This window comes from Pseudonaja textilis, chromosome 7 (assembly GCF_049901715.1).
Source record: "Pseudonaja textilis isolate UNSWEBS1 chromosome 7, rPseTex1.2, whole genome shotgun sequence".
NCBI classification, from domain to species: domain Eukaryota; kingdom Metazoa; phylum Chordata; class Lepidosauria; order Squamata; family Elapidae; genus Pseudonaja; species Pseudonaja textilis.
In genome coordinates, this window is record NC_141996.1 from 3,338,086 (window position 1) to 3,365,198 (window position 27,113).

The 27,113-nt window shown below is 43.1% G+C and overlaps 1 protein-coding gene across 2 annotated transcripts; it reads left to right on the forward strand.

Annotated features, from left to right (window-relative positions):
• Nucleotides 1–26,985, forward strand: MAP6 (microtubule associated protein 6). 2 transcript variants are annotated; one of them, XM_087937821.1, is made up of 4 exons: nucleotides 1–909; nucleotides 13,994–14,207; nucleotides 16,134–16,293; nucleotides 26,788–26,985. In XM_087937821.1, exons 1-4 carry the CDS (start codon nucleotides 107–109, stop codon nucleotides 26,877–26,879), a joined length of 1,269 nt encoding a protein of 422 aa, XP_087793947.1. In that variant the 5' UTR covers nucleotides 1–106; the 3' UTR covers nucleotides 26,880–26,985. The 2 variants fall into 2 exon arrangements, with proteins under 2 accessions (XP_087793947.1, XP_087793948.1); XM_087937822.1 differs by lacking the exon at nucleotides 26,788–26,985 and having other exon boundaries at nucleotides 16,134–19,035.
• Nucleotides 26,986–27,113: the final 128 nt, after the last annotated feature.

A 27,113-nucleotide genomic window follows, 5' to 3' on the forward strand; every position in this document is an offset into this window, starting at 1 on the left:
GACAGAGGGGGCTCCATTGTCTCTTGCCTTAGAAAGGGGAGGGGTGGGCAGCGAGCAGGCCTGGACCGTGGCGGGCGAAGGAGGAGGGCAGGACCCCGCGGCCGAGATGGCTTGGCCGTGCATCAGCCGGGCGTGTTGCATCGCCCGCTTCTGGAACCAGCTGGACAAAGCCGACATCGCCGTCCCTCTGGTCTTCACCAAGTACTCGGAAGCCACCGAGCTGCCCGGCACTCAGGTGGTCTTCCAACAGCAGCCGGCACGCCCGTTGCCCTCGGCCATTGACACCCAGCCGGCGGCCCTGAGCGGAGACTCCCATGCCAGGCCCGCCTCGGCCGCGGGAGAGCATGGGCCCCCCGCCCCGGGTCCTTCTTCTAAAGTGGGGGCCTCCCAGCTGCCGAAAGAAGCATCGTCCTCGGTGGATTCGGTGACTCGGGAAGACTTCAGGGCCTGGAAAGTCCAGCGGCCGGAGCCGAGTTGCAAGCCCAAAAGCGAGTACCAGCCCTCGGACCAACCCTTCGAGAAGCAGAGCCAGTACCAGAAGGATTTCCGTCCGTGGCCCATCCCCAAGCGAGGAGACCACCCCTGGATCCCCAAACAGATGGCCATCCCGGCCGTGGAGCTGGACAAAGGGACCAAGGAACGGTCCAGCAGTTGGGAGAGGAGGAGTCGATCTCAGATCGGCCTTGACCGCTTGGAGCAAAAGAAGGAAGAGGTCAAGAGCGCCCCAGAAGAAAGGTCCACCAAGACCAAGAAGAAGGTCCAGATGCCCGAAGACCAGGCACAGCTTCCCCACCAGCAGCCGGGGCCTTTGGGGACCCAGGAAAGTGGGAAAGGGCGAGCGGTGGTAGATGCCCTCAACAGACAGATCAAGGAGGAGGTGACGGCCAGGGTGAACACCTCCTCTTACAGGTGAGGCTTCCGAAATTGCAGGGTGGGGTCAAGGGATGACTTGGGTTTCTTTCATTCCCCATGGAAGAAGGCCGTCTCTGTTTGCAGATCTGGGACCTGGGGCCCGATAGGTAGATAGGTAGAGGTAGATAGATAGATAGGTAGGTAGATATAGGTAGGTAGAGAGATAGGTAGGTAGAAGTAGATAGATAGAAGCAGGTAGGTAGGTAGAGGTAGATAGACAGAGGTAGGTAGGTAGGTAGATAGATGAGAGTCCTGCACGCTTTATGGTTTACGGTTTACAGTCCTGCACGTTTTATGGTTTACGGTTTACTGTCTTGCACGCTTTCAGTTTTCAGCTGTATTTACACGTTAAATCAACTTTTCACTCATAGAAACCCCGCAAAATTTAGTACTTGGATGAAAATTTCTGTAGTCGGATTGAGATGCATAATTTTTATGAATACAACCAAAGTCTTTTTAAGGCACCACGTTGTCACCAAAGATCACGTGCAAAGGCTTATACCAGTCTATGCCGAAGCGACGCCGCCTGGTGATAAACTATAACGGCTGGCCAATCTCATATTAGTAACCATGTTTGGTTACCCAAATGGTCTTTTTCAGGGGCACAAAATTAGTAATTGCAACACGTTACGCCACTGGGTGTGCCTCAATTAATCTGTCTTCATAGTCACGGTAAGTATGCATTGTAAGCATGCAAGAAAATTCACAATCCCCATCCAAATAGCACCAAATTGCAAAAAGCTTGTGCTTTTCGCTTAAAAACCACCTGTATTTATTTAAATATAACAATATTTGCATGGCAGTTAGCATAAAATATCATAAAATCAATGGCCTATCCCAAAAATGCCTCATAAACCGTAAAGCGTGCAGGACTTTTTCACACAGCTGTAGATAGGTAGGTAGGTAATCCTGGACTTACAACCATTTGTTTATATCCCAAAGATGCTTTATTTCTTTTTTTTTAGGAGACAACTTGGACTTTCTGGTTTTTTTTCTTTGAAGAGGTTTCGCTCCTCATCCGAGAAGCTGCTTCAGTTCTGACTTGGATGGTGGCGGAACGGAAGGATTTATACTCCTTGCAGACAGAACTGGTCATTTGCATCCTTTTAGAGGGTCGTTGAGGTTACTTGGACCCTGAGAACACAGACAAACCTCCCGGTGGCCTCAACAACCCTCTAAAAAGATGCAAATGACCAGCTGTCTGCAAGGAGTATAAATCCTTCCGTTCCGCCACCATCCATGCAGAGCCGAAGAAGCTTCTTGGAGGAGAAGCGAAACATCTTCAAAGAAAAAACCAGAAAGTCCTGTTGCCTCTTGGGAAAAAAAAAAGCATTTTTGGGATAACCAGGACTTGGATGACAGAGAATCTCCATAGAAACCATTTGTTGAGTGACCATTTGAAGTTACAACGGCACTGAAAATATAATTATGGCCGTTCACACTTTGTGACCGTTGCAGCCATCCCTATGGTCATGTGATCAAAATTGAGCTGCTCGGCAACTGACTTGTATTTATGACGCTTGCAGTGTCCCCGGGGTTGTACGATGGGGCCGAATTCCGTTTAACAAATGTCTCACTTAGCAACCAGAAACTGCTGGGCTCCATTTGAGTCGTAAGTCGAGGACTACCCTGAGCCTTAGTTTAATTGTCCAGGTGGTGATAGGTAGGTGTGAGTCACCTCAGCTTCAAATTTTCATGCAGACACAGTCAGTGGTTTAGTTACTTGGTGTAGATTTCCAGAGGACTCAGCATGGAAACCTGTTAAGATATTTGGTGAGAATTTAGTTTACCTGGGATGACTTTATGGGTGAAGGGAAAAAAAAACCATAGATATGTGTTGAAAAAGGAGATTGGAATGCAAGCTTTGGGGGCTCCTGTAATTCAGCAACCACCTGTGATTTTGCAAGAATTTCAGGATTTCTTAATAGATATGAAAACATGCACCCCTTTCCATTTTCAATGCTGGTTGCTGGTTTGCTTTGCAGCGTGTTCAGCAAACATTAAAGACAATCTCAAATGTCTAAGTGCACCTGACTCCCAAAATACCCCCCAAATTTTGTGATTTCAAACATGTCAGGATGACTTGGAAATCTTTCATGTTAAAGAAGACTTTCCAAGCCTGAAAACTAATAGATTTAAGACTTAGAAGACTAACTTTATTGTCACTTTAAATGTATTTATATCTTTATGTATTTATTTATTATATTTTTAAATGTAATCGGCATACATTAAAATGAAATTTCACTGCATACAGCTCTCAAATATACCCCCCTCCAATATATGCTACATAAACATGACAAAATATAAATAAATAAATAGGCATATACCCGCATAGGATGACCACTGCAAGCAAAATTTCCAATTAAAATGCAGTTGAATTTCCCAAATTCAGCCATTACAAATCTTCGCCTTTTTGCAGCGCTGAATATAAATTTGCAAAATTGTTGTATGTTCATCCCATATTCTTCCAACCTTTTTATTCTGCTATTGACTTCCATTCCATTCACAATGGAAACAAAAATTATGATGGCAGCTTTAGGATAGAAGCAGTAATTTAAGCCACCCCTTGCCTAATTAAACCCACAATCAATTAACTTTTATTTATTTCTTTTTGGTTTGTTTCGGAATCCCATAATACTGTAGTATCCAGCCCACTTAGACCTCAGGTGAAGTACAATATAAGCAAGAATTAAACCAACTGAGTCTTCAGTTGTGTCAGTCGGTGTTTATGGAACCTGTGGGGTTGTTGTGAGAATGAATGTTAACTTGGAACGCCTAAAACCAGTAATTTCTCACCTTCAGCAACTTCAAGATGTCTGGTTGATGCCTTTTATGAAAAGACGAGGATTAGGTTGCTGTGAAATTCCATCATGCAATATGTTTTTTCCATCCAGAGAGCTCTGCAGATTAAGTGGATGACTCGGCTAAAGTTTTTTTTTTGTAAGAAGATCCATTCAGAATGTGCAATTTCATTCTGGCTGTAAATTTCAGAATTATTTCCTAATACTGCCTGGAGGAAGCTGCTGGTTGCAAATTGAGAGCGTGAAAAGGCCTTCGGTTTAACTCGCAGAGGTAGAATAGAATATAATTCTTTTATTGGTCAAGTGTGATCGGACGCACAAGGAATTTGTCTTGGTGCAAATGCTCCCAGTGTACATAAAAGAAAAGATACGTTCGTCAAGAGTCAAGAATCATCAGGTACAACGACACTTAATAATAGCCAAGCTGCATGATAATAAGCAGTGAAAGTTAAAAAGTTTTTGCTGTCAGACTTCAGGCAGGACATCCCATGGTTGGAGCAAAACTCCATTTGTGTCTTGGGTGACTTGACATTCACATCTGGACATCCAAATGGAAACCGTCTGGATAAAATTAGCGAAGGGAGGAAATCGGCCCTTTGTTGGGTGTCTTTGGGCCAGTCCCTCTCTCTCTCTCTCAGCCCAGTCCACCTCACAGGGTGCTGGTTGTGGGGAAAATAGGAGGAAGGAATTTGGTTGGATAGGTTTGCCGCCTAGAATTATTTGTAAAAATAATAAAGGATACAAATTAGATAGAGAGAGAAAGAGAGAAAGAGATAAAGATTATAGAGAGAGAGATGGATAGTTATGGATAGATATAGACAGAGGTAGAGGGAGAAAGAGATGATTACATAGATAGATAGATAGATAGATAGATAGATAGATAGATAGATAGATAGATAGATAGATAGACAGACAGACAGACAGACAGACAGACAGACAGATGATAGGTGATGATAGGTAGATAGAAAGACAGATAGATAGATAGACAGACAAAGACAGACAGATGATAGGTGATGATAGATAGATAGAAAGACAGACAGACAGATAGATAGATAGATAGATAGATAGATAGAGATATGTACATACGTGCATACATACAAGACACACAGATAGAGACAGACATAGTTGATAGGTAATGATAGATAGAGATAGACAGACAGAGACACAGATAGATATAAGTTGATAGGTGATGATAGATAGATAGATAGATAGATAGATACATACATACATACATACATACATACATACATACATACATACATGATAGAGACAGACAGACGGAGTTGATAGGTGATGATAGAGATAGACAAACAGATAGATAGGTAGATAGATAGATAGATAGATAGATAGATATAGATAGGTAGGTAGGTAGATAGATAGATAGATAGATAGACGGATAGATCGAGAGAGAGAGAGAGAGATAAACACAGAGAGGTACACAGACAGATGGATAGATAGATATAGATACATATATAGATAATAGACAGATGATAGATATATAGATGAGAGAGAAAGAGAGACAGAGAGAGAGAGAGAGAGACGGACAGATATACAAAAGTTTAGGTAGGTGGATGGATGGATGGATGTCTTTGTAACCAGATAGGGATCATGTGGAATCCAGCAATCTTGGTGTATATCTGTGGCACCTTCAAACAGGGCTAGACAATTTGATTCAGAAGTGACTTTTACGATCCTGTGGCTCTCCGGAAAGGACAGGGAAAGAGTACTGCTCCAAAAGTTGATTTTATTTTATGTAATCGGAATGAAGAAGCATTATGGGATTTTATGTCAGTGGCAAGAAGTCCCACTAAGCTGTTGTACTCGTCCTTACACCTGGGTTCATGTGAGTCTGGGCTTCGTAGCTTAGCTTCCCAGTTTAACTCTTCCATCCATCTGGCTGTAGTTCTCAACTTTGGCAATGTTGAAGACCTGTGGACTTCAACTCCCAGAATTCCCCAGCCCATGCATGGGCTGGGGAATTCTGGGAATTGAAGTCCACATAACTTAAATTTCCCATGGTTGGAAAAAAAAAATCACAATTAAAAGCTAGTTCTATGCCTCTGGGAAAAAAAGCTGCAACTCATAAAACATGCCCAGTGGTGGGATTCAAATAATTTTAACAACCGGTTCTCTGCCCTCATGACTGGCCGGGTTGGTGTGGCCAGGTGGTCATGTGGCTGGATGGGTGTGGCCAACTCAATGTCACTCATCCCACCCAGCCCCGCCCCTTGGCCACTTGCCTCAAAGGTAGAATTTCCCCCTCTATTTATTTACTACTACTCAACATCTGAAAAATGGCCTGAAAATGGCCGAAACCCACCTCATAAAACACCCCCCAAAATGGACGGGAGTGGGGTTAGCCAGTGGTGGTTTAGCCAATTTGCTGAACTGGTCAGAATTTTAACAACCGGTTTGTGTGAACTGGTGCGAACGGGCTGAATTCCACCTCTGCGTATGCCTTAGACCAGAAGTCACCAACCTTTTGGACCTCGGGGACCACCAAACACATACTTTTAAATCAGAGACCCTGGGAAAATCCCCCCAAAAGTATGCAGGAAAATTCCTCACCCCCGTTTTCCTACCAATCAATCGTTCTTTATTTGGGATCGCAGGACACCGTCTCCAGCTCCATTCTCTGGGGGAGAAAGAGAAGGAGAGACTTTTGGCTCCATGCAAGGAAAACAGCAGAAGCTGCAGAAGTCTTTCTCTCTCTCCCCCAAATTCCACCAGAAATGAGACTTTGCTCCGCAGCCTCTTGGGGCAGGAGGCCTTACAGGGTCCCAAAGACTCATTTCTGGCGGAGTTTGGGGGAGAGAAAGAAAGACTTCTGCTGCTTTCCTTGCGTGAAGCCAAAATCAGAAGAAGAAAGAAGCGGAAAGAAGCAGCCCGGTGGCCAGGCCAGGCGAGTGGGGCGAGTCCCCCGCCTGTCCGCCCTTTCCTCCCTCCCCTCCCTCCCTCGTGGTGTTCGCGATGCAAGCCTCGTGTTCCCGCAGGCCATGTGGGCGGCACAGCCTTGCGTTCCCAAGCAGCCTGGATTAATTGCTTGGCGGGACGGGGACATTTCTTTGCGGACCACCAACATTTTCTTGCGGACCACCAGTGCTCCCCGGCCCACTGGTTGGTGACCACTGCCTTAGAACAGAGATTCCCAAATTTTGGTTCCATGGATCGGCAGCCGGGGTTGGTGGGGGGGGGACAACGGTGGTGGAAGGAGGGTGGGGATGGTTCCACGCAGGTGCAAATGAAGCTTCGCACACTCACCAGCTGCGTGTGCGGCCCAGTTGCCAAGAAGCCGCAGACCAGTAGCGGTCCACGGACCGAGTGTTGGGGAAACCCTGCCTTAGATTTTAAAAATCATTACAACCAGGTTCCTGATTTTTGGTCAATGTTAACACAACGGTGCCTCCTATAATCTGTGTGGAATTGCACACACGTTTTGTCCGTGGGTTCACATTTGTGACAGTTGCAAAGGCTTCCGTATTTGGGCTGCAGTTTTATATCTGTAAACAAAGTCCTCGTTTAATGACTGGAGGCGTAGTGACGGTTCAAAGTTACGAGGGATCCCTCTCAGAAGGCACCTGGGATCTGATTTTGAAGTTACGAGGGCTGCAGACATTTCCACATGATCACATTTTGGGTGTTTGTTGCATCCTGTAATCGTGGCCGTGATTTTGAAAGCGTTTTTTGGGGTTTTTTTTTGGCTGGTTTCCGGCAATTATTTTCAGTCTCCAGCAAAAAAAAAGACAGTTGGGTCTAGTGGTTAAGGCACCAGGCCGGAAAGCGTGAAATCTTGAGTTCAAGTCCTGCTCTAGGTATGAAAGTGACTTATATGAGTTTGGGCCAATCACATCAGGAGACTGTGAGTTCTTAGTCCTGCCTTAGGCATGAAAGCCAGCTGGGCGATTTGGGGCCAGTCATTCTCTCTCAGCTCAGCCCACCTCGCAGGGTTGTTGTTGTGAGGAAAATAGGAGGAGAGAGAAGTCTGCTAGATGTGTTTGCCACCTCGAATTATTTTTAACAACAATAAAGGGAAGACATAAACAAACAAACACCTTTTGGATATAAGAATGAATGAATGCACGCATGCACAAATAAATAAATAAAATTAATAAATAAATAAATAAAACAAAGCACCTGTTGGATATAAGAAGGAATGAATGCATGCAGACATGAAAAATAAATAAATAAAATAAGATAATAAATAAATAAAACAAAGCAAAACACCTGTTGGATATAAGAAGGAATGAATACATGCAGACATGAATAAATAAATAAAATAAGATAATAAATAAATAAAATAAAGCAAAACACCTGTTGGATATAAGAAGGAATGCATACCCACATGCATGAATAAATAAACAAATATATTAAATAAATAAAACAAAACAAAGCACCTGTTGGATATAAGAAGGAATGAATGTATGCATGAATGAATAAATAAAATTAAATAATAAAATAAAACACATGTTGGGTATAAGAATAAAATAAAACAAAACACCTGTTGGATATTAAAGTAAATAAAGAAACAAATATATAAACAAATAAAACAAAAGAAAACACCTGTTGGGCATAATGAGGCCATTTAAGGGCCACCCTATTTGCCTCGTGATGTGATCTTTGCTTAACACCCTCTGCCGAAAGGTCATAAAACCGGGTGTGGCGACCCACTTAACGACCAATCCACCACTTAACAACCGTCACCCAAAGCTCAGTGACCGGTCGTAACGTCGAGGGTCACCTGCAGAGACTGAAATGTTCACACTAGAAATTGGGAGCCCTGAGGGGGGAAACTGGGGGGGGGGGAACTGAGCAGGAAAAACAATGTTTGTAGCTTTTGCTTTGAACAGCGCAAAGCATGGGGGAATTGTCAGCCTGATGCAACGGAGTTGCAAACACACACACACACACACACACACACACACACAATATGTTGGTGTAAATGGGAGGAGAATTATGGAGACGACTAGGTCAGATGTAAAACCAGGATTAAAATACAGAGGCTGGTTCTAAAGTGGAAGAAATTTTTGAGATTTAAGTCACGGGGCTCTCTTCTCTGGTTCCGGAAAAATTAAAAAAACACCGTATTTAGGAGATTTTTCCAGGCTGGCATGATTGCAAATTAGTTCTCTCTCTCTCTTTAAAAATAAATTTTATTCAATTTTCAAAAAATATTGTTTACCATATAATTTTAAAAAGCCCAACCTCTTAAACCCCTGTGGTAGCTTTTGTGCCAGTAGAAGAGAATATGTGTAGCTGAGGGTTGAAGTGTGGGGTCGTTGGTCCGTCCTTCCTTCCTTCCCTTCCCTTCCTTCCTTCCTTCCTTCCTTCCTTCCTTCCTTCCTTTCCTTCCTTTCCTTACTTCTTTCTTCCTTCTTTCTTTCCCTTCCTTCCTTTCCCTTCCTTTCTTCCTTCCTGTCCTTCCTTCCTTCTTTCCTTTCCCTTCCTTTCTTTCTTCCTTCTTTCCTTTCTCTTCCTTCCTTTCCCTTCCTTCCTTCTTTCCCTCACTTACTTACTTTCTTTCTTTCTTTCTTTCTTTCTTTCTTTCTTTCTTTCTTTCTTTCTTTCTTTCTTTCTTTCTTTCTTTCTTTCTTTCTTTCTTTCTTTCTTTCCTTCCTTCCTTCCCTTCCCTTCCCTTCCTTTTTTTCTTCCTTCTTTCCTTTCTCTTCCTTCCTTCCTTCCCTTCCCTTCCTTTCTTTCTTCCTTCTTTCCCTTCCTTCCTTCTTTCCTTCCCTTCCTTCTTTCTTTCTTTCCCTTCCCTTCCCTTCCCTTCCTTCCTTTCTTCCTTCCTTTCCTTCCTTCCTTCCTTCCTTCCTTCCTTCCTTCCTTCCTTCCTTCCTTCCTTCCTTCCTTCCCCTTCCCTTCTTCCTTTCTTCCTTTCCCTTCCCTTCACTTCCTTCCTTCCTTCGTTCCTTCATTTCTCTTCCTTCGTTCTTTCCTTTCCCTTCCCTTCCCTTCCTTTCTTCTTTCCTTTCCTTCTTTCTTTCCTTTCCTTCCTGCCTGCCTGCCATGTTGACCCAACGGTCGAGAATGCAATAGTCTCAGGCTAACTCTGCCCACTGCCAGCAGTTCGATCTTGACTGGCTCAAGGCTCCTTCCAAGGTGGGTAAAATGAGGGCCCAGATTGTTGGGGGCAAATAGGTTGACTCTGTAACCCGCTAAGAGATGTCCGTAAAGCGGTATATAAGTCCGAGGGCTATTGCTATATCAGACTGAGCCTCTTTTATTAACATGGGAACAGCATTTTCTAGCCATTGGGTTTTTTTTTTCATTTTCTTTTCCTTTTCCGCAAGATGCTTTCCTACCAGAAAGGCATGGATGCTCTTTGGGCTCCGCATAATTAAACCATTCGTTATTTTTTTCCCCCTCTCAATTCAGAGACAAAGCAAATTATCCCTTGGAGAAGATCTTGTGTATTTCTGAATTAGTTCTAGCTCTTTGTTGGCTTCTCTCATTGAACAGGCATGCTCAGATTACTTACGCCTGTGAAGACAGAGGAGCCTGTCTCTCAGTGGATGAATAGGCATATTTTCATAGAACAGCACAGCTGGAAGGGTCCTTAGAGGTCCTCTAGTCCAGCCCCTTGCTCCAGCAAGTACAGTTGAAATTTTGCCTTATGGATTACCTTTATCTGTTTGCGTGCCTTGTGGAGTAATGTAAATATAAGGGTGGAAGGGTCTGCACAGGCAGGAAATGCTATGTACCGTACCAGAGAAATGGCTGTCCAGTCTCTTCTTCTTTTTTTTAAAAAAATATTTTTATTAATGAACAACAAACAGAAAAAGAAACATTAAAAACGACGAACGTGGCGCATACATAACAAAAAATACAGATTTACATATGTACATAAACATGAATCATCTTTGCTAAAGTTACTCCTTTCTTTTTTTTAAACCAGCGGTAAAACTTTCCCCAAATTCTGTAATAATCAGATTGAGTCTTATCTTTTAATTCTTGAGTTATTCTATCCATTTCAGCGCACGACCAAATTTTTTTAATTATTTCCATCTCTTCTGGCATATCACTTCCTGTCCATCTTTGGGCAAGAGCTGGTCTGGCGGCAGTGGTGACATGGATGATTAAATATATTATCCCTTTCTTATATTTCCCCATCTTGATTTCCAATCAGAAAATTTCAGGTCTGAACTCTTATTTTAATTTTACACATCTCTTCTCACCAGTTTCTGATTTTCAGCCAAATATATTTGGGCTTTTTCACATTTCCACCATACATGGGAATATGTTCCAATTTCTTTATTGCATTTCCAGCGTTTAGGAGATAATTTCGGATACATTTTTTGCTAGTTTTGATGGTGGGATGCGCCATCGATAAAACATTTTTAGTAAATTTTCTTTATATGATACCGCCAGGGTAATTTTCCTATTCTTGTCCCATAAAATTTGCCAGTCTTCCAGATTTATACCGTATCCAAAATCTTTCATCCAGGCCAGCATCGTTTCTTTCACCTTCTTCCAATTTACATTTCAACAGTATGTCCAGTCTCTTCTTGAAAACCTCCAGTGCTAAGAGCACCCACAAGTTCCGGTGGCAAGTAGTTCCGCTGGTTAATTGTTCTCACTCTCAGGAATTCTCTCCTTATTTCCAGGTTGGTTCTCTCCTTGGTTAGTTTCCATCTGTCGCTTCTTTGTCCTGGCTTCAGGGGCTTCGGAGGAGAGGTTAGAATATAGAATAGAATGGTAGAGTTGGAAGGGACCTTAGAGGTCTTCTAGTCCAACCCCCTGCACAGGCAGGAAACCCGCTAGCATTTCAGACAAACGGCTCTCCAATCTCTTCTTAAAGGCCTCCAGTGGTGGAGCAACCACAACTACGGAAGGCAAGCTGGTCATAAGTCACTTTTTTCAGTATCGTCGTCGCTTTGAGGGGTCACTAAGTGAACTGTCCTAAGTTGAGAACCACCTGTAAACAGCAGAAAGGATTACCTTTAGGTCAGGGGAGAAAACAGCAGCTCACTGCCACAGCGCATCTTCAGAAGTCAAATTAGTTGAGATTTGGACGGGGTACCACCAGGAGATCACAAAGTTGTAGGTTGAGGAAACTAATCAGGGCAAATTGGTTGGGGTTTTTTTGGCCGTGAAAGTGGTGCCTATAGGTCAACAAATCTCCTTTAACTCTGAAGCAGAATTTAAGTGCAGCTATTCCTGACATTATAGGTAGTCCTCAACTTATGGTTCCAATTGAGCCCCAAATTACCATTGCTAAACAAGATAGTTGTTAAGTGAGGTTGGCCCCATGTTATGGCTATTTTTTGCCACTGTTGTTAAGCGAGTCACTGCAGTAGTTCAGTGAGACATGAGGCCGTTAAACAAACCTGGATTCCCCCCGGGGACACTGCGATCGTCATAAATAGAAACCAGTTGCCAAGCATTCAAATTTTTATCACTGGGGGTGCTGTAATGGTCATAAGTGTGAAAACTGGTCATCAGTCCGCTTTTTCAGTTCCACTGTAACTTCAGTCACTAAAGAAATGGTTGTAAGTCAAGGACTACCTCGTCCCAAAGGCGCTTTTTCAACTGGACTTCCTTGTTTTTTGTTTTGAAGACATTTCACTTCTTGTCCAAGAAGCTTCTTCAGCTCTGGATGGTGGGGGAATGGGAGGATTTATATTCCTTGCAGACAGCTGGTCATTTGCATCCTTTTAGAGGGTCGCTAAGGCCACCTGGAGGTTTATCTGTGTCCTCAGGGCCACCTGAGTGGTGCAAATCGTTCGTGGTAATCTGCAATTTTTTTTCCCCTCTGACAATCCATCCTTTACTCAGGTGTCCCCGAGGACACAGGTAAACCTCCAGGTGGCCTCAACAGACCTCTAAAAAGATGCAAATGACCAGCTGTCCGCAAGATGTATCAATCCTTCCATCCTCCACTGTCCTGTCAGAACTGAAGAAGCTTCTCAGATGAGAAGCGAAACGTCTTCAAAAGAAGAAAAAAACAAGAAAGTCCAGGCGCCTCCTGAAAAAAAGCACCTTTAGGACAACTGTGACATGGAGGACTGAGAATCTTTACAGAATCAAGGGCTACTCAGGAAGCTCCAACTGCCCAAGGAGCTGCCAATCCAGTTCTACAGAGGAATGATGGAGTCTGTCATCTGCACCTCTATCAATGTCTGGTTTGGTTCTGCAATCCAACAGGACGGACACAGATACTCCAGAGAGTAATTAGGACTGCAGAAAAAAACAATTACTACCAACCTGCTTTCAATCGAGGACCTGTATCCTGCCCGAGTCAAAAAGAGGCCTGTGAAAATATTTACATCCTGGACATAAACTGCTTCAACTCTCCTTCCCTCGAAACGACGCTATAGAGCCCTGCACACCAGAACAACTAGACACAAGGGGAGTTTTTTCCCCCCATACCATCACTCTGCTAAACAAATAATTCCCTGAATACTGTCCAACTATTACAAAGTCTGCACTACTATTACTGTTAATCTTCTCATCACTCCTTATCACCCATCTTCTCCCACTTGTGACTGTATGATTGTGACTTTGTCACTTGTATCCTTATGATTTATATTTCCTAGTAGGATTTGATTATATTGTACTCTATGACTTTTATTAATTGTACCTGATGATTCTTGTACTCTTGACAAATGTATCTTTTATGTATACTGAGAGGTTATGCACCAAAGACAAATTCCTTGTGTGTCCAATCACACTTGGCCAATAAAGAATTCTATTCTATTCTATTCTATTCTATTCTATTCTATTCTATTCTATTCTATTCTATTCTATTCTATTCTATTCTATTCTATTCCTTCTACATTCTATTCTATATCTATACTATTCTATACTATTCTATTTTCTAATCTATTCCCTCTTCATTCTATTCTGTTTTCTATTCTATTTTTTATTCTATATACTATTCTATTCTATTCTATTTTCTATTCTATTCTATTTTCTATTCTATTCCCTCTACATTCTCTTCTCTTCTCTTCTCTTCTCTTCTCTTCTCTTCTCTTCTCTTCTCTTCTATTTTCTAATCTATTCCCTCTTCATTCTATTCTATTTTCTATTCTATTTTTTATTCTATTCTATATTCTATTCTATTCTATTTTCTATTCTATTCTCTGTTCTATTCTATCCGATTCTCTCTTCTCTATTTTCTATTCTATTTTCTATTCTGAATTCCATTCAGAATTCTATTCTATTATCTTTTCTCTTCTCTCTTCTATTTTCTATCCTATCCTGTCCTATCCTATTCTATTCTTGTATCGTCGGGGCGGTTATTATTTTCCGGTTCTCCTCCTACCTTTCTGCTCCCTCAGAAATGAATTTCGACCCTGGACGGACATCAGGCCGGTGAGAGCTATCAAAGCCAAGTCTCAGTATGAGCCTCCAGATGAGAAAATGAATCACCAGACAAGCTACAGTACCCAGTTCACTGCCGAGGGAGCAAAGCCTGGCCCACACGACAACAAATTCTTGGAGCACCGAAGGATACGCAGCCTCTATAAAGAGCCGCAGAAAGAATCTTCAAAGGTAAGGACGAGAGCCATGGGCAGTGGGGGTGCAGACACCATCACTGACATTCAACCACCTGCAGGACATCATAGGTGGGATGACCCAAAGGGGCGTGGCACCAAGGCAACACAGTCAGATAAGCTGTAAGAGTCCCTTTATTATCTCCAACTTTGCCCCCAGTGTCCCGGTTACCTTCGGGGTGGAGAAAAACTCTCCCAGGAACAGCCTTGGGCTGCAGGGAATCAAGTCCAAAACAAAGTAAACACAAACAATAATCTAAAATCCAAACAAACCAAACTGAAATAATTAGCTTGATAGGGCAAGAGAAGGAATGTCAGACTTGGAAAGCACGACAAAACTCACACTGTTGGGAAGACGCAAGGAACACAGATAAGCCACGACGATACAAGATAAAGTCACGTTTGCTCCCAACAGCTTGCTGTGCGCAGCTTCCTCTTTTATACACTTGTGTTCCCAGCTGCAGCTAATGAAGGGAATCGGGGCCCTTTCCTCCCCCGTAAGCCATGCCACCCATGTTGTTCCCTTCTCCGTTCCTCCCTGTGTGCCCTAAGAGGGGTGGCCCTGGGTCTTCCTTTGAACCCCACCTCCTCTGTTCTACCTCTTCCCTGCTCTGCCCAGCCAGACTTTGCCCTTCCCTGGTTTCTTCCACAGCCAATGGAGCCACACTCCCACTTCCTGTCAGCTGTTCAGCTTCCTCCTCAGAGTCAGATTCCGACAGGAGCATGACATTAGGTTGCTTTCACACCCATGTGCAAGTGCTGGTGGTTATTGGAGAGAAAGGGTTTGCAAGAGAGTAAGAAGGGAACACGCTGGGCTGTTTGGAGGATGCGCTTGGGGCTGCCAGTGCTAGCGCACTGTTTTTGATGGGTCCAGTAATGAAATGTTCAGAAATTAAACGCACATCGAAATCGAAAAACCCGAGCTGTGCGTATTTTCTAGTATTTCACGGCTATTCTGGTTCTAAATTGAGAAAGGCACTTCCAAGCCCACTGGGAGAAAATTAACTGCTCTCTGAAACTCCTTAAAAGTTGCTGCATCTTCTTCTAGTGCAGCCCAAGAAGGCGGATGGGTGAACCTGGGCGAAGGATGCAGCTGCTTTCAAAGAGTTGCAGGCAAGATAATGTTTTTGCGTTCTGCAAAAAACCCCTTTTTTGGACACTGAAGCATTCCACAACCTTTTTGACCATGGGGGTGTACCCTGTTTCCCTGAAAATATGGCCTAGCCTGAAAATAAGACTTATCTTGATTTTTTTACACATGCACCCAATATAAGCCCTAACCCACCCACCCCAAATAAGCCCTAATTAAGATCCCGCCCACTCCAGAGTGGAGGGGTAAAAAAATTAAGCTAGGGTGGGGATGAGGGTTGGGTGGAACTGCCCTATTACTTACCTTTGGACAGGTATAGCTAGGCCTGGGATCACCCTGATGCCTTCCTTGCCGGTCCATTTCTTCTGCCTCCGGCAAGGCTGGCCAGGCTTTCCTGAAGGCCTCTGGAGCTGATCAGAAAGCTCAGGATCGATCCAGACCTCAGTTATTGGCTGCAGAGGCCTTCAAGGAAGACTTGCCGGCTGCAGAAGAAGAAGGAGTTCCGGAAGGCCTCTGACAACGAAAAGGAGGCCGGGAGCGACACGCGGAAGTGAGTCTAGTCAGTGGACAACATCCCCCGAAAATAAGACCTGGTGCCATTTTTTGGTGGCAAATATATATATGTATATATAAGACAGGGTCTTCTTTTGGGGGAACATCACAGTGGTGTCTGGATAAACCCCTGGCATTTCCCGTCTCCTTCCGGGCACCGTTGGCTCTTAACATGCAATTCTCTCTCTCTCTCTCTCTCTCAATTCAATTCTCCCTCACCTTCCCTCCCTCTGTCTGCCGTGAATGTCCTTCAACCCTGATGGTCTTGTTGGTTCCAACCAGGTGGAGAAGCCCAGTCCTCAGCCTTCTAAGCCAAAAAAGACGACCCCAAGCCATAAATCTGTGAAAAAGCCCAAAGATAAGCAGGTGGCATCCAGCAGGGCATCGAAGAAGAAGGGCACAGAAACATCTAGCAGAACCACGACCGACGACAAGGAGAAAAGTAAAGAAATTAACAATAAGTTGGCTGAAGCTAAAGAATAATTCAATGCAGTTACTTGCTGTTTTCTCCTGTCTCTCTGTTTATTTCTCCTTCCTTCCTTCCTTCCTTCCTTCCTTCCTTCCTTCCTTCCTTCCTTCCTTCCTTCCTTCCTTCCTTCCTTCCTTCCTTCCTTCTCATTTCTTCCTTCCTTCCTTCCTTCCTTCCTTCCTTCTCATTTCTTCCTTCCTTCTCATTCCTTCTTTCCTTCTCATTTCTTCCTTCTCTTTCCTTCTTTCCTTCCTTTCTTCTCATTCCTTCTTTCCTTCCTTCCTCCCTTCCTTCCTTCCTTGCCACAAAATTAATTTAGAGTCTTCTAATCAAAGCTTATCCTCTTGACTGTATTAGAAGCTCATTCCCTGTTGGGTTTTTTAAGGAGATTAAATAATCTCCTTTAGTGTGCAAAGAAGGATAGCGCACTTCTGTAAATGTGCACCAGGATTTCAGCAGAAAGATGGGAGCAGAGCTGCAGAGTTCTTCATCTTAAAAAATTGGGAAACGCGGGTAGCATCTTGGCTTCGAAAATTCACGAAGCTGATGGGGGTCAGAGGCAAATTTTTTTTGTTTTTTTTTCAAAAGGAAACCAAACAGGGTCTTAAACTTTTATTTCCAGCTCTCTTAAAAGCTTCACTCTGCAGATGTGCTGAAAGACAATCCTAAGCAATTGTTATTATTATTATTACTTGAAATGGTCTGGGGCAGACTTTATGCCCGACAATATAACATCTATAATACAAATTAGAAAATAGAGACAGTCTTCAACGTACGAGCACACGGGAGCTCCAAAATCTCAGTTCCTGAGTGACACGTTCGTTGACTGAATTTTGTTCCCATTTTACAACCTGTCTGGCCACGGTTGTGTGAAGCGAACCATTGCAGTTGTTAAGCCAGTCCTGTGGTTGTTAAGTGAAACAGGCTCCCCTTGTTGATTTGGCTTGTCCAACAGTCGCAAAAGGGGACCGCCTGACACCCCGGGGACACTTACAATCGTCATAAATAGGAATCAGTGGTCAAACGTCGAATTTGGACTCTGCAACGGTTGTAAGTGTGAAAAATACGGTCACAATAAGTGACCTTTTTTTCCGGTGCCATTGCAACTTTGAACAGTCGCTAAATGAAGTTGAGGATGACCTGCAGTCAGAAAATTGCAAACTCGATGAATCAAAGCAAATCCATCGATAAAACTGGAAGAGTGACTGGCATTTCTAAACATCTGGTGAGCCAGCCCACGATTTATTGATTGATTTCGTTCCCTAATGGTTTGAAAGAAACCAGACCCTCAGTTCTTGCTATGGATTGAACAAATGGTTTTCAGCCTTGATCTGCGTTGTTACATGCTGGCTTGTGCAAATACTTCTCTGCCCGTCACACTCGCCTGACCCCGTATAACCTTAATATTTTTTTAAAAAATTTAAATGCTGGGTCAATTTTGTGAGAGCAGATGGAAGTCTCCGGTACTCTCCAGATATGCTGAGATCCGCATCACAAAAGCTTTTAAGAAGAGTTTGGACAATCCTTCATCTGAAATCGCTAGAGGGGTTCCTGCTTGAGCGGGAGGGGGTTGGACTATATGACCTCAAAGGTCCCTTCCAACTCTGCAATTGTGTTATTCCTTTTTTTTTTTGGTTCTTATGCGTAGGCCTGGAGGCGGATAGATCCATCAAAAGGTTCCTTTTAGTTGCCCTGGTTGATCCATTTTCCCAATTCAACATTATTAGTATTTTTGCAAAAAGAAGGACATCAGATCTGAGGAAATATTGATTTTCCATCAAATTCTCCGCTCTCGGCATTGGACAGAGACTTTTATTAAAAAACAAATCAAACGGAAAGCTGGCCTTAAGCCTTCTAACTCTCCCTTCTTGCAAGCTAGCCTAGAATGAATATAGTGGCACCCATCGGGTTGCCGTTTTTGCCAGGTCAGTAAAATCTCCCCGGCGCCCATTTTGCTCACGGCCTGATTTCTGAAGTCCAGATGTGGCAGGGAGTCCCACAGATTGCCTATAGAAAAATTCTTACCTGCTCTAAAAACTAAATATCGCAAGAGGGGAAAGAACTACAGGGTTTTTCAAAGCCACCCATCCTGACAGGGCAACGACTGTTAAAAATGTCCTGATTTTTTTCCTCCTCCCTTATTATTTGCATCCATGCGTGATAATCTATTAACAGTTATCTCTGCATCATCAATTTAACACACAAAGATTTCTTGAATCTCTTTGGGAGAGGAGAAAAGACGTATAAAGCCTGGCTTACTTGAAACGGGAGAGAAAAAAAATAAGACTTTTTAAAATACGAGGGCAGTTTGCCCATTTCGGATTAACAAGAAGATAAACGCAAAAAGTACAGAGAAAGCATTTTCCCATCCACTGCCACGTTTTTCTGGTTCTTTTGTTTTAAAAAAGATTGAAATGGTTCCTTGGCAGAATAAAACAGCCATGACTGCTGTCGTTATTCCTTGGCCCCAAATCGCCAATTCGATTTGGCATCTATACCCATCAGAGGAAAAGAAGATTGAGAAGGAAGGAAGGAAGGAGGCAAGGAAGGAAGGAAGGAAGGAAGGAAGGAAGGAAAGGAAGGAAGGTAGGAAGGAAGGAAGGAGGCAAGGAAGGAAGGAAGGAAGGAAATTCTCCAGCCAGTGTAGATTGTTCTCTTGTAATCCCTTCCTCTGCAATCTCTCTCCACTTTAGGAGTTTAAGAGAAAAAAAGAAACAGACATGGCTGGCTGGGGAATTCTGGGAGTTGAAGTCCAGAGATATTATTTCCAAGAGGAGGGGGAGATATTTAAGAAAAGACCCTCGACTAATTATAAGGATTATTTCTAGATTATTTTAAAAAACAAAGAAACAAACCATGTACGAAAAGTAAGTAGAAATATCCGATAGGGACACTGGAGAAATAAGCAAAAATAACTGTTTTGCTAGAATGCCAGGCTAGGAGACATTATTTAAGGGGTGTGGGGGGGCGAGCAGCTGGGATGGGGGGGGTGGGCTGGTGGGGAGGGGGAGCAGTTGTACGATATATGGGTAACCCACGTGGTTGGCTTGATTCCTGAAACGGATGCTGGGGAGAAAAATTGTAGTGTTTTCTTTTGTTGTGTGCGTGATGTCTCTGCTACGGCTTGTGCTGGAATGCTTTCCACTTATAAAAGTACGTGTCACGATTTAATAATGTTATCTCTACGCCTAGTTGTGCTAGAAAGGTAGAGTGTGTGAAGTGAATTAGCCAAGAACTGTGTGTGTCTGTCCGAAAAAGGGGGAGAAACTTGGTGGGAGGGTGAGGTTTTTTTTTTTTAAAAAAAAGAAACTCCAAGGCTCTGGAGGAAGGAATTTAGGAGGACTCTCCAAAACCCCAGTTTGGACCTTTAAAAAAAAAAGAGAAATTTTTGCCGGTATGATGACGGTTGCCATGTTAGAAAATTCAAAATGTCCTATTTTATTCCCCAGAATGGGTATAAGTTGTGTCTCTGTATATCCGAGGTCTCCAAACTTGGCCACTTTGAAGACTTGTGGACATTCAACTCCCAGAATTCTCCCCAGCCATCATAGTTTACTCTCTTGTAATCCCTTCCTCTGCAATCTCTTTCCACTTTAGGAGGTTAAGAGAAGAAAGAAACAGACATGACTGGCTGGGGAATTCTGGGAGTTGAAGTCCACAAGTCTTAAAAGTGGCCAAGTTTTGGGGACCCCTTGCTGTATATAATCCAGCCGTATCCCATTGGGGAAATGGAAGTTGAAATCATATCTACAGGTAGTCCTCAACTTACAACCACAACGGAGCCCTCAAATTCCCTGGCTAAGCGAGACAGTTGTTAAATAAGCTTTGCCCCGTTTTTACGAATTCCATTTGTAGCTTCCTTTTCATCTTCCAGTAAAAGAAGAACTTTGCTCTGAACCATGGAGTCTGAGTATTTCTTTCTTGGATTTTGAAAGGAGCACATACCGACACCTTCTTTCCGCTGTCGTTCAGTAAATCACCTCCGTTGTTAAGTTAGGAACACTTTTGACCAGCAAATCCGACTTCTCAGTTGAGTTGGCTTGTCCGAAGGTTACAAAAGGGGATCCCATGACCCCCGGGACAATGCAATGGTCATAAATACGAGTCAGAATTGCCTGAATTTCGATCACACAACTGTGCGGACGCTGCAGCAGCCGTTAAGTGTGAACCACGGTCATAAGGTCACATTTTTCAGTGCAGTTGTAGCTCCGAACAGCCTGTAAGTCAAGGACTACCTGAATGGATATGGAAATGACGGCTCCATCCTGCTTATTTGCCATTTGCCAGATGGGAAGATCTGGATATGAGGACGTGCTTGATTGTCACCTTAGAAAAGGCTGGTCCAGAATGCAACTTTGAATGGGTCACTAAATGAACTGTTGTAAGTCGAGGGCATATATTTTCAGACTCAACTCTCCTCCTGCTATGTGAATGCATGAACACATTCCTGTGTAAGGGCACACACTTCATCGCTGCTTCTATTCAGGAGAGCCAAACCCAAACCTTTCCTTCTGAAAATTCAGGGATGCAAAAATAAATTTGGCCAAAAGGAAAAAAAAAATGGTTGTGGCAGACACCGTCGGAAATTGGCACGGGGTTCCCCCAACTGGGTTATTTATACAGAAATCAAGATCTGTACCAAAAGGTGGTTGGTTAGGGTTTTAGGAGGAGACATATAGGGTTGTTTTGGGGTTGTTGTTTTTTTTGGCAAATATGTAAGCATTCTCAGGCCGCACCCCTTAAAACACCCTGCAAGGTTTGTGGGTGCCTTCCATATCCGCAAGAATTTTTCCTTGTAGCTGGTGCAACCTAGGAAGTTCTTATCCAAAAAGACTTTTACAATTTTCAAGAGGGGAGCAGCTATCCATCAGGGCAAGATTGTGGACTACCTCTCCACTTGGAATTATTAGTGAAATGAGGAGTTTTTGGTGGTGTCTGAGCTGGTTTGGCTTATTTTTTTTTTGCAGACGTTTCATTACCCAGCTAGCTAACATCATCAGTGTTAGAAAGAAGGGAGGGTTTGCTCTCCGTGTATAAACTCACTCTCCCTTCTAACACTGATGATGTTACCTAGCTGGGTAAAGAAACGCCTGCGAGAAAATAACTAAGCTCAGTGAGCGTCGAGGAGCCCCGAGGTTCAGTCCTGAGCTAAAAATATGCTATCAAAACGAATTCAATAAAATGTATGTCGAATCTGCACAGTTATGGAATATAAAGGGAACACCACCCTTCTTGTGGATATAGAAGAAGCAACAGTCATCTACGAGCGTTTTCACTTTGCTGGTTAACACCTAAGTGTCTCTTTTTATTCCAGGCATGAAATGTCTGGGTTGTTTGTTTTTTTATGTTCTATATGCCAATGTTATTCTCTTCAGAGCTGTGTTTTTCAAACTTGGCCGTTTTAAGACATGTGGACTTCAACTCCCAGAATCCTCCAGCCCCCAGCATGACTGCTGGGAAGTGCTGGGTATTGATGTCCATACACACACATGCTGGCTGGGGAATTCTGGGAGTTGAAGTCCACATCTCTTTAAAAATGGCCATATTTGAAAAGTACTGCTTTAAAGCATCCTTTCCAAATTGGTGCCCTGCAGATATGCCAGTCCCAAGAGTCCATACAGAGTTGTAATATTGATTGGAGACAGATTTGTCCAAGTTAGTTGCTCCTCATTTTTTATTTTTATTTTTGCAAATCTTGTAAAAGTTTGGGGGTGTGGGAGGAATTTACAAAAAAAGAAAGAAAATGTTTGCTCACAATTGGGTGTGCCTTTGCTACCTGTTGCTCCATATGTGTATATATATCATTATTTAATTCTTGTCATTTTGTCTGACTGGTCCAGAAGGTTCTGTAATGATAAGATGCTGGTGGAGAATTTATCCAAATCATGTAGTTTCAACACATTTTTTTTTTGTCCATTAATTCCACCGACGTCCGTAAACTTTTCTCGGTTACAACACATTTTCAACCACGCAGCATATATGAGAACTGCAGTGTAAAAGACAAGTTTTATTTCCACTCTTTGATTGCAAAAAAATGTCGAAATGGTGAATGAAATGAAATTCTTCCCCAATTCTAATTTGGGCTTCCCTGTTTGGGCACCAGTGGGAAACGATTGCTGTCAATCAACCGAATTTTTCTTCTTCTTTTTGTAAAAGAAGATTCTTGTAATTCCTTTGCGTTCCTTCTATAAAAATCTGGCTTCTTGGCTTCTTATGTTCTTCGTTCTGCCTTTTGTTGCTTCCCTGGTTCCATCATGGCTGTATTTCGTTCTCGCCCTCTATTAAATGTTTCCACCCCTCTTTTCGCGAGACGGTGCTAAAAATCCATGGCTTTTTGTAGATATTCCATCCTCTTTGACTTTGTGCAAAGAAAGAGATTGAAATAAACGCCACAATCACCTGCTTTGCTCACATTTGCAGTATTTGTGTTAAGAAATGGGGGTGTGAGGTGTGGGGGGAATGACACTCCATTAACCATCTGGGGTCATAACACCAGGAGACGGATCTAGGAGGGTCTCGAATGGTGAGATGGGGAGCTGTATTTATTTATTTATTAGATATTTTTATCCTGTCTTTATTACTTTCGTCTGTAAAAGTCTGACTCACAGACGGACACAGTACAGACGCCTGATGATGGCAGATGAGATTCTGCCGAAACGTTGCTACAACTTTAAAAGCACAACTACAATGACGTGGGAAAATACCCGAGCGAAGCTGAATAACATACATACATACATACATACATACATACATACATACGTTTTCTTAAGTTTTCGTGGGTACTTACATGTATGGTATTCAGCTTTGTTCGGGTATTTTCCCATGTCATTATAGTTGTGCTTTTAAAGTTGTAGCAACGACTGTGAAAGTCTGACTCACAGACGAACACAGTACAGAAGCCTGATGATGGCAGATGAGATTCTGCCAAAACGTTGCTACAACTTTAAAAGCACAACTATAACGACGTGGGAAAATACCCAAAGCTGAATACCATACATACATATATACATACATATATATATATAGGCACAAGAAAGGAAAAATGGTAAAAGAACAATAGAAAGTAATAAAAAATAAATAAAAGTTTGCTTTTCTTTACAGCATTTATAAATCTAGGTATAAATTTTTCCTCTTACTCTATGGCTTCCACATAACTCTCTTCTTTCTATAATCGATTCTAATCAACAATAAACCATAAAAATAATAAAGGCAGGATATGAATAAATAAATAACGTTCACACAACATCTTTAGCTGCAAAATCTACTGGCAACATTCGTGCAACCCGCTAAGCAGTGCTCCATTTATTTTTGGATTTGATTTGATTCTACGTGATTTGACTTTTATAGCTGCCCATGTCAACAAGTGACTTCCTCAGTGTACAGCATGAAACATAAAAACAATTGAAACATTACAAAATAAATCGGAGGCACCAAGAAAACAGCAATAGGATTTATATCCCGCTTCACAGTGCTTTCCAGCCCTCTCTAAAGCAGTTTACAGAATCAGCCTCTTGCCCCCAACAATCTGGGCCCTCATTTTTCCTTCCTTCCTTCCTTCCTTCCTTCCTTCCTTCCTTCCTTCCTTCCTTCCTCCCTCCCTCCCTCCCTCCCTCCCTCCCTCCCTCCTTTCCTTCATCCCTTTCCTTCCTTCCTTCCCAATATCACTTAGATTTATATACCACTTTATAGAGCTTTCCAGCCCTCTCTAAGCAGTTTACAGAGTCAGCCAATTGCCCCTTCCCTCCTTCCTTCCTTCCTTTCCTTCCTTCCTTCCCAATATCACTTAAATTTATATACCACTTTATAGTGCTTTCCAGCCCTCTCTAAGGCAGTTTACAGAATCAGCCTCTTGCCCCCAACAATCTGGGCCCTCATTTTTCCTTCCTTCCTTCCTTCCTTCCTTCCTCCCTCCCTCCCTCCCTCCCTCCCTCCCTTCCTTTCTTCCTTCCTTCCTTCCTTCCTTCCTTCCTTCCTTCCTTCCTTCCTTTTTTCCCAAGCAATAGCAGACTTACATACTGCTTCACAGTGCTTTTACTGCCCTTTCTAAGCGGTTTACAGAGTCGACATATTTCCCCCCAACAATCTGGGTCCTCTTTACCCACCTCGGAAGGATGGAAGGCTGAGTCTGCCTTGAGCCAGTCAGGATCGAAGGGCCGGCAGTCGGCAGAATTAGCCTGCAGTACTGCATTCTCACAATTGCGCCACCACGGCTCTGTTACTATGGTCATTAATAGAGCCAGGAAATGGGGCCCGAGGCACACAAAATCTTTGTCCAAAGGCCAACAGGGTTGGGGGGTCATCCTGATCTCTGATGGGAGAATATTCCAGAAGGCAGGAGCTACTGCAGAAAAAACCCATTGCCTGGTTGCCTCCAGCTGATATCCTCTGATTGACAGGACCCACAACATAGTGTATTTGACTCAACTATGTGACTAGAAGCAATTGGGAAAAGAAGGTCCAAAGATTAGCTTATGGTTGGCCTTTTTCAACCCAGCCTGTTCAGATCAACCCAGCCTGTTCAGATGAGTCAATAACTCAAGCAAAACCAAGAAACAGGTCAATTTCATTCCCAAGTTAAGAGAGCGGGGTGGTTAAATTCTGGGAGTTGAAGTCCGCATACCTTCAAACGGCTAGGGCTTAGGACTTCTGACCACAACCGAGCCCCAAAAGTCCCCTGCGAATCAAGAGGGTCATTAGGTGATTTTTTTTTAGGCCTCACTTTACAACCTTACTGGCCACCATCATTAAAGTGAATCCCTGCCGTTATTAAGTTAGTCACACAGCTCTTAAGCAAATCTGGCTTCCCCCTTGAGTTCGCTTGTCAGAACATCACAAAAGGAGACCCCGGGATACAGAAACCGTCATAAATACGAGCCAGCTGAATTTTGATCATGCAACCACAAGGATGCTACAAGAGTCGTAAGTATGAAAAATGGTCTGGCCACTGGGCTGCTTCTTTCCGCTTCTTTCTTCTTCTGCTTTCGGCTGCACGCAAGGAAAGCAGCCAAAGTCTTTCTTTCTCTCCACCAAACTCCGCCAGAAATGAGTCTTTGGGACCCTGCAAGGCCTCCTGCTCCAAGAGGCTGCGAAGACTCATTTCTGGTGGAGTTTGGGGGAGAGAAAGAAAGACTTCTGCAGCTTCTGCTGCTTTCCTTGCATGAAGCCAAAAGTCTCTCTTTCTCCCTGAGAACGGAGCTGGAGATGGTATCCTGCGATCCCAAATAAAGAACAATTGATCAGTAGGAAAACAGGGTGGGGGATTTTCCCAGGGTCTCTGGTCTGCGGGGTTTAAAATCATGAGTTTGGTGGTCCCTGAGGTCCAAAAGGTTGGTGACCCCCGTGTTAGAGTGGTACGGTGACCTAAAGGTGGAGCTCTCGCCTCACAATCAGGAGGAGTCTGTGAGTTTGATCCTCACAATCAGGAGGAGTCTGTGAGTTTGATCCTGAGTAGATGCAGATATTTCTCTCTCTCTCTCTCTCTCTCACATTGAGAATATATCTGCTGAATATAACTCCACACTGGGGACAGGAAGGGCATCTGGCGAGTAAATACTCAAGTCTATTCAGTTGCCCAGACTATTGACTCTGTCTGGAAAGTTTGTGCAAACTTCCAAAAATAGGCTCATTCAGGAAGCAAAGCGTGTGGATTAATAGCCAAGTACTAATGAAAACAGCTTTTTGCTCTTGTTCCAAGAATCTAAGCAAGTGGCCACAATTTGCATAGCTGAATTTGCACAACTCAAGATAATAGCTTTAAAAAAAAAATGAATTCCACATTACAGCAAAAATGTCCTGGAATGGTATGGGCACTGTAGCTGATTGCCAAATAACACATTTTTTAAAAAAAATCCCAAAGATGTTTTTTTTTTCAGGAGGAAATTATAGACTTTCTGTTTTTATACTTTGAAGACATTTCCCTTCTCATCCAAGAAGCTTCTTCAGCTCTGATAGTGTGGAATGGAAGGATTGATACTCCTTGCAAACAGCTGGTCATTTGCATCCTTTTAGAGGGTCATTGAGGCTACTTGGAGGTTTAACTGTGTCCTCTCAGGGTCACCTGAGTGGTGGTCCTGGTAATCTGCAATGTTTTTTCCTCTAGAAATCCATCCACCACTCCTCAGGTGACCTTGAGGACACAGATAAACCTCCAAGTGACCTCAACGACCCTCTAAAAGGATGCAAATGACCAGCTGTCTGCAAGGAGGATAAATCCATTCCCCACCATCCTGTCAGAGCTGAAGAAGCTTCTTGGATGAGAAGCGAAATGTCTTCAAAAGAAACAACAAGAAAGTCCAGTTACCTCCAGAGAAAACACCTTTGGAACAACCAGGTCCTGGATGGCTGAAAATCTCTACAAGTCTTTTTTTTTTTTTTTTTTACTAACCTTCTGGGGGAAGACAGCTTCTATTCCACTTTTCTATTTTTTTTTCTTTCCTCACCTCATTTTTTCTTAATCTCTACTTTCAGAGTCACCAATAATACCAATAAAACCATTGATGATACAGCTAAGGAATCCCAGTACTTTACAAGAAGAATATCCTTTGGAGGCTCAGACCTGAGCAAGGATTCGAACAACCTTCTGGCCTGTTGGTGAAAATATATTTGATTTTTGGTTTTTTTTTGTAAATCAATAAATGGTTGCTGAGATGTTTGGTGATCTTGGTCATCTTTCCTGGAGGGAAGTTGAGATGCATATGTCAAATTTCTTTCGTCCCAATGAATATGAGCCAACTGTGTGCGGCGGCAGCCAAACAAGCTAATACAATCCTGGGTTGTATAAACAGAGGCATAGA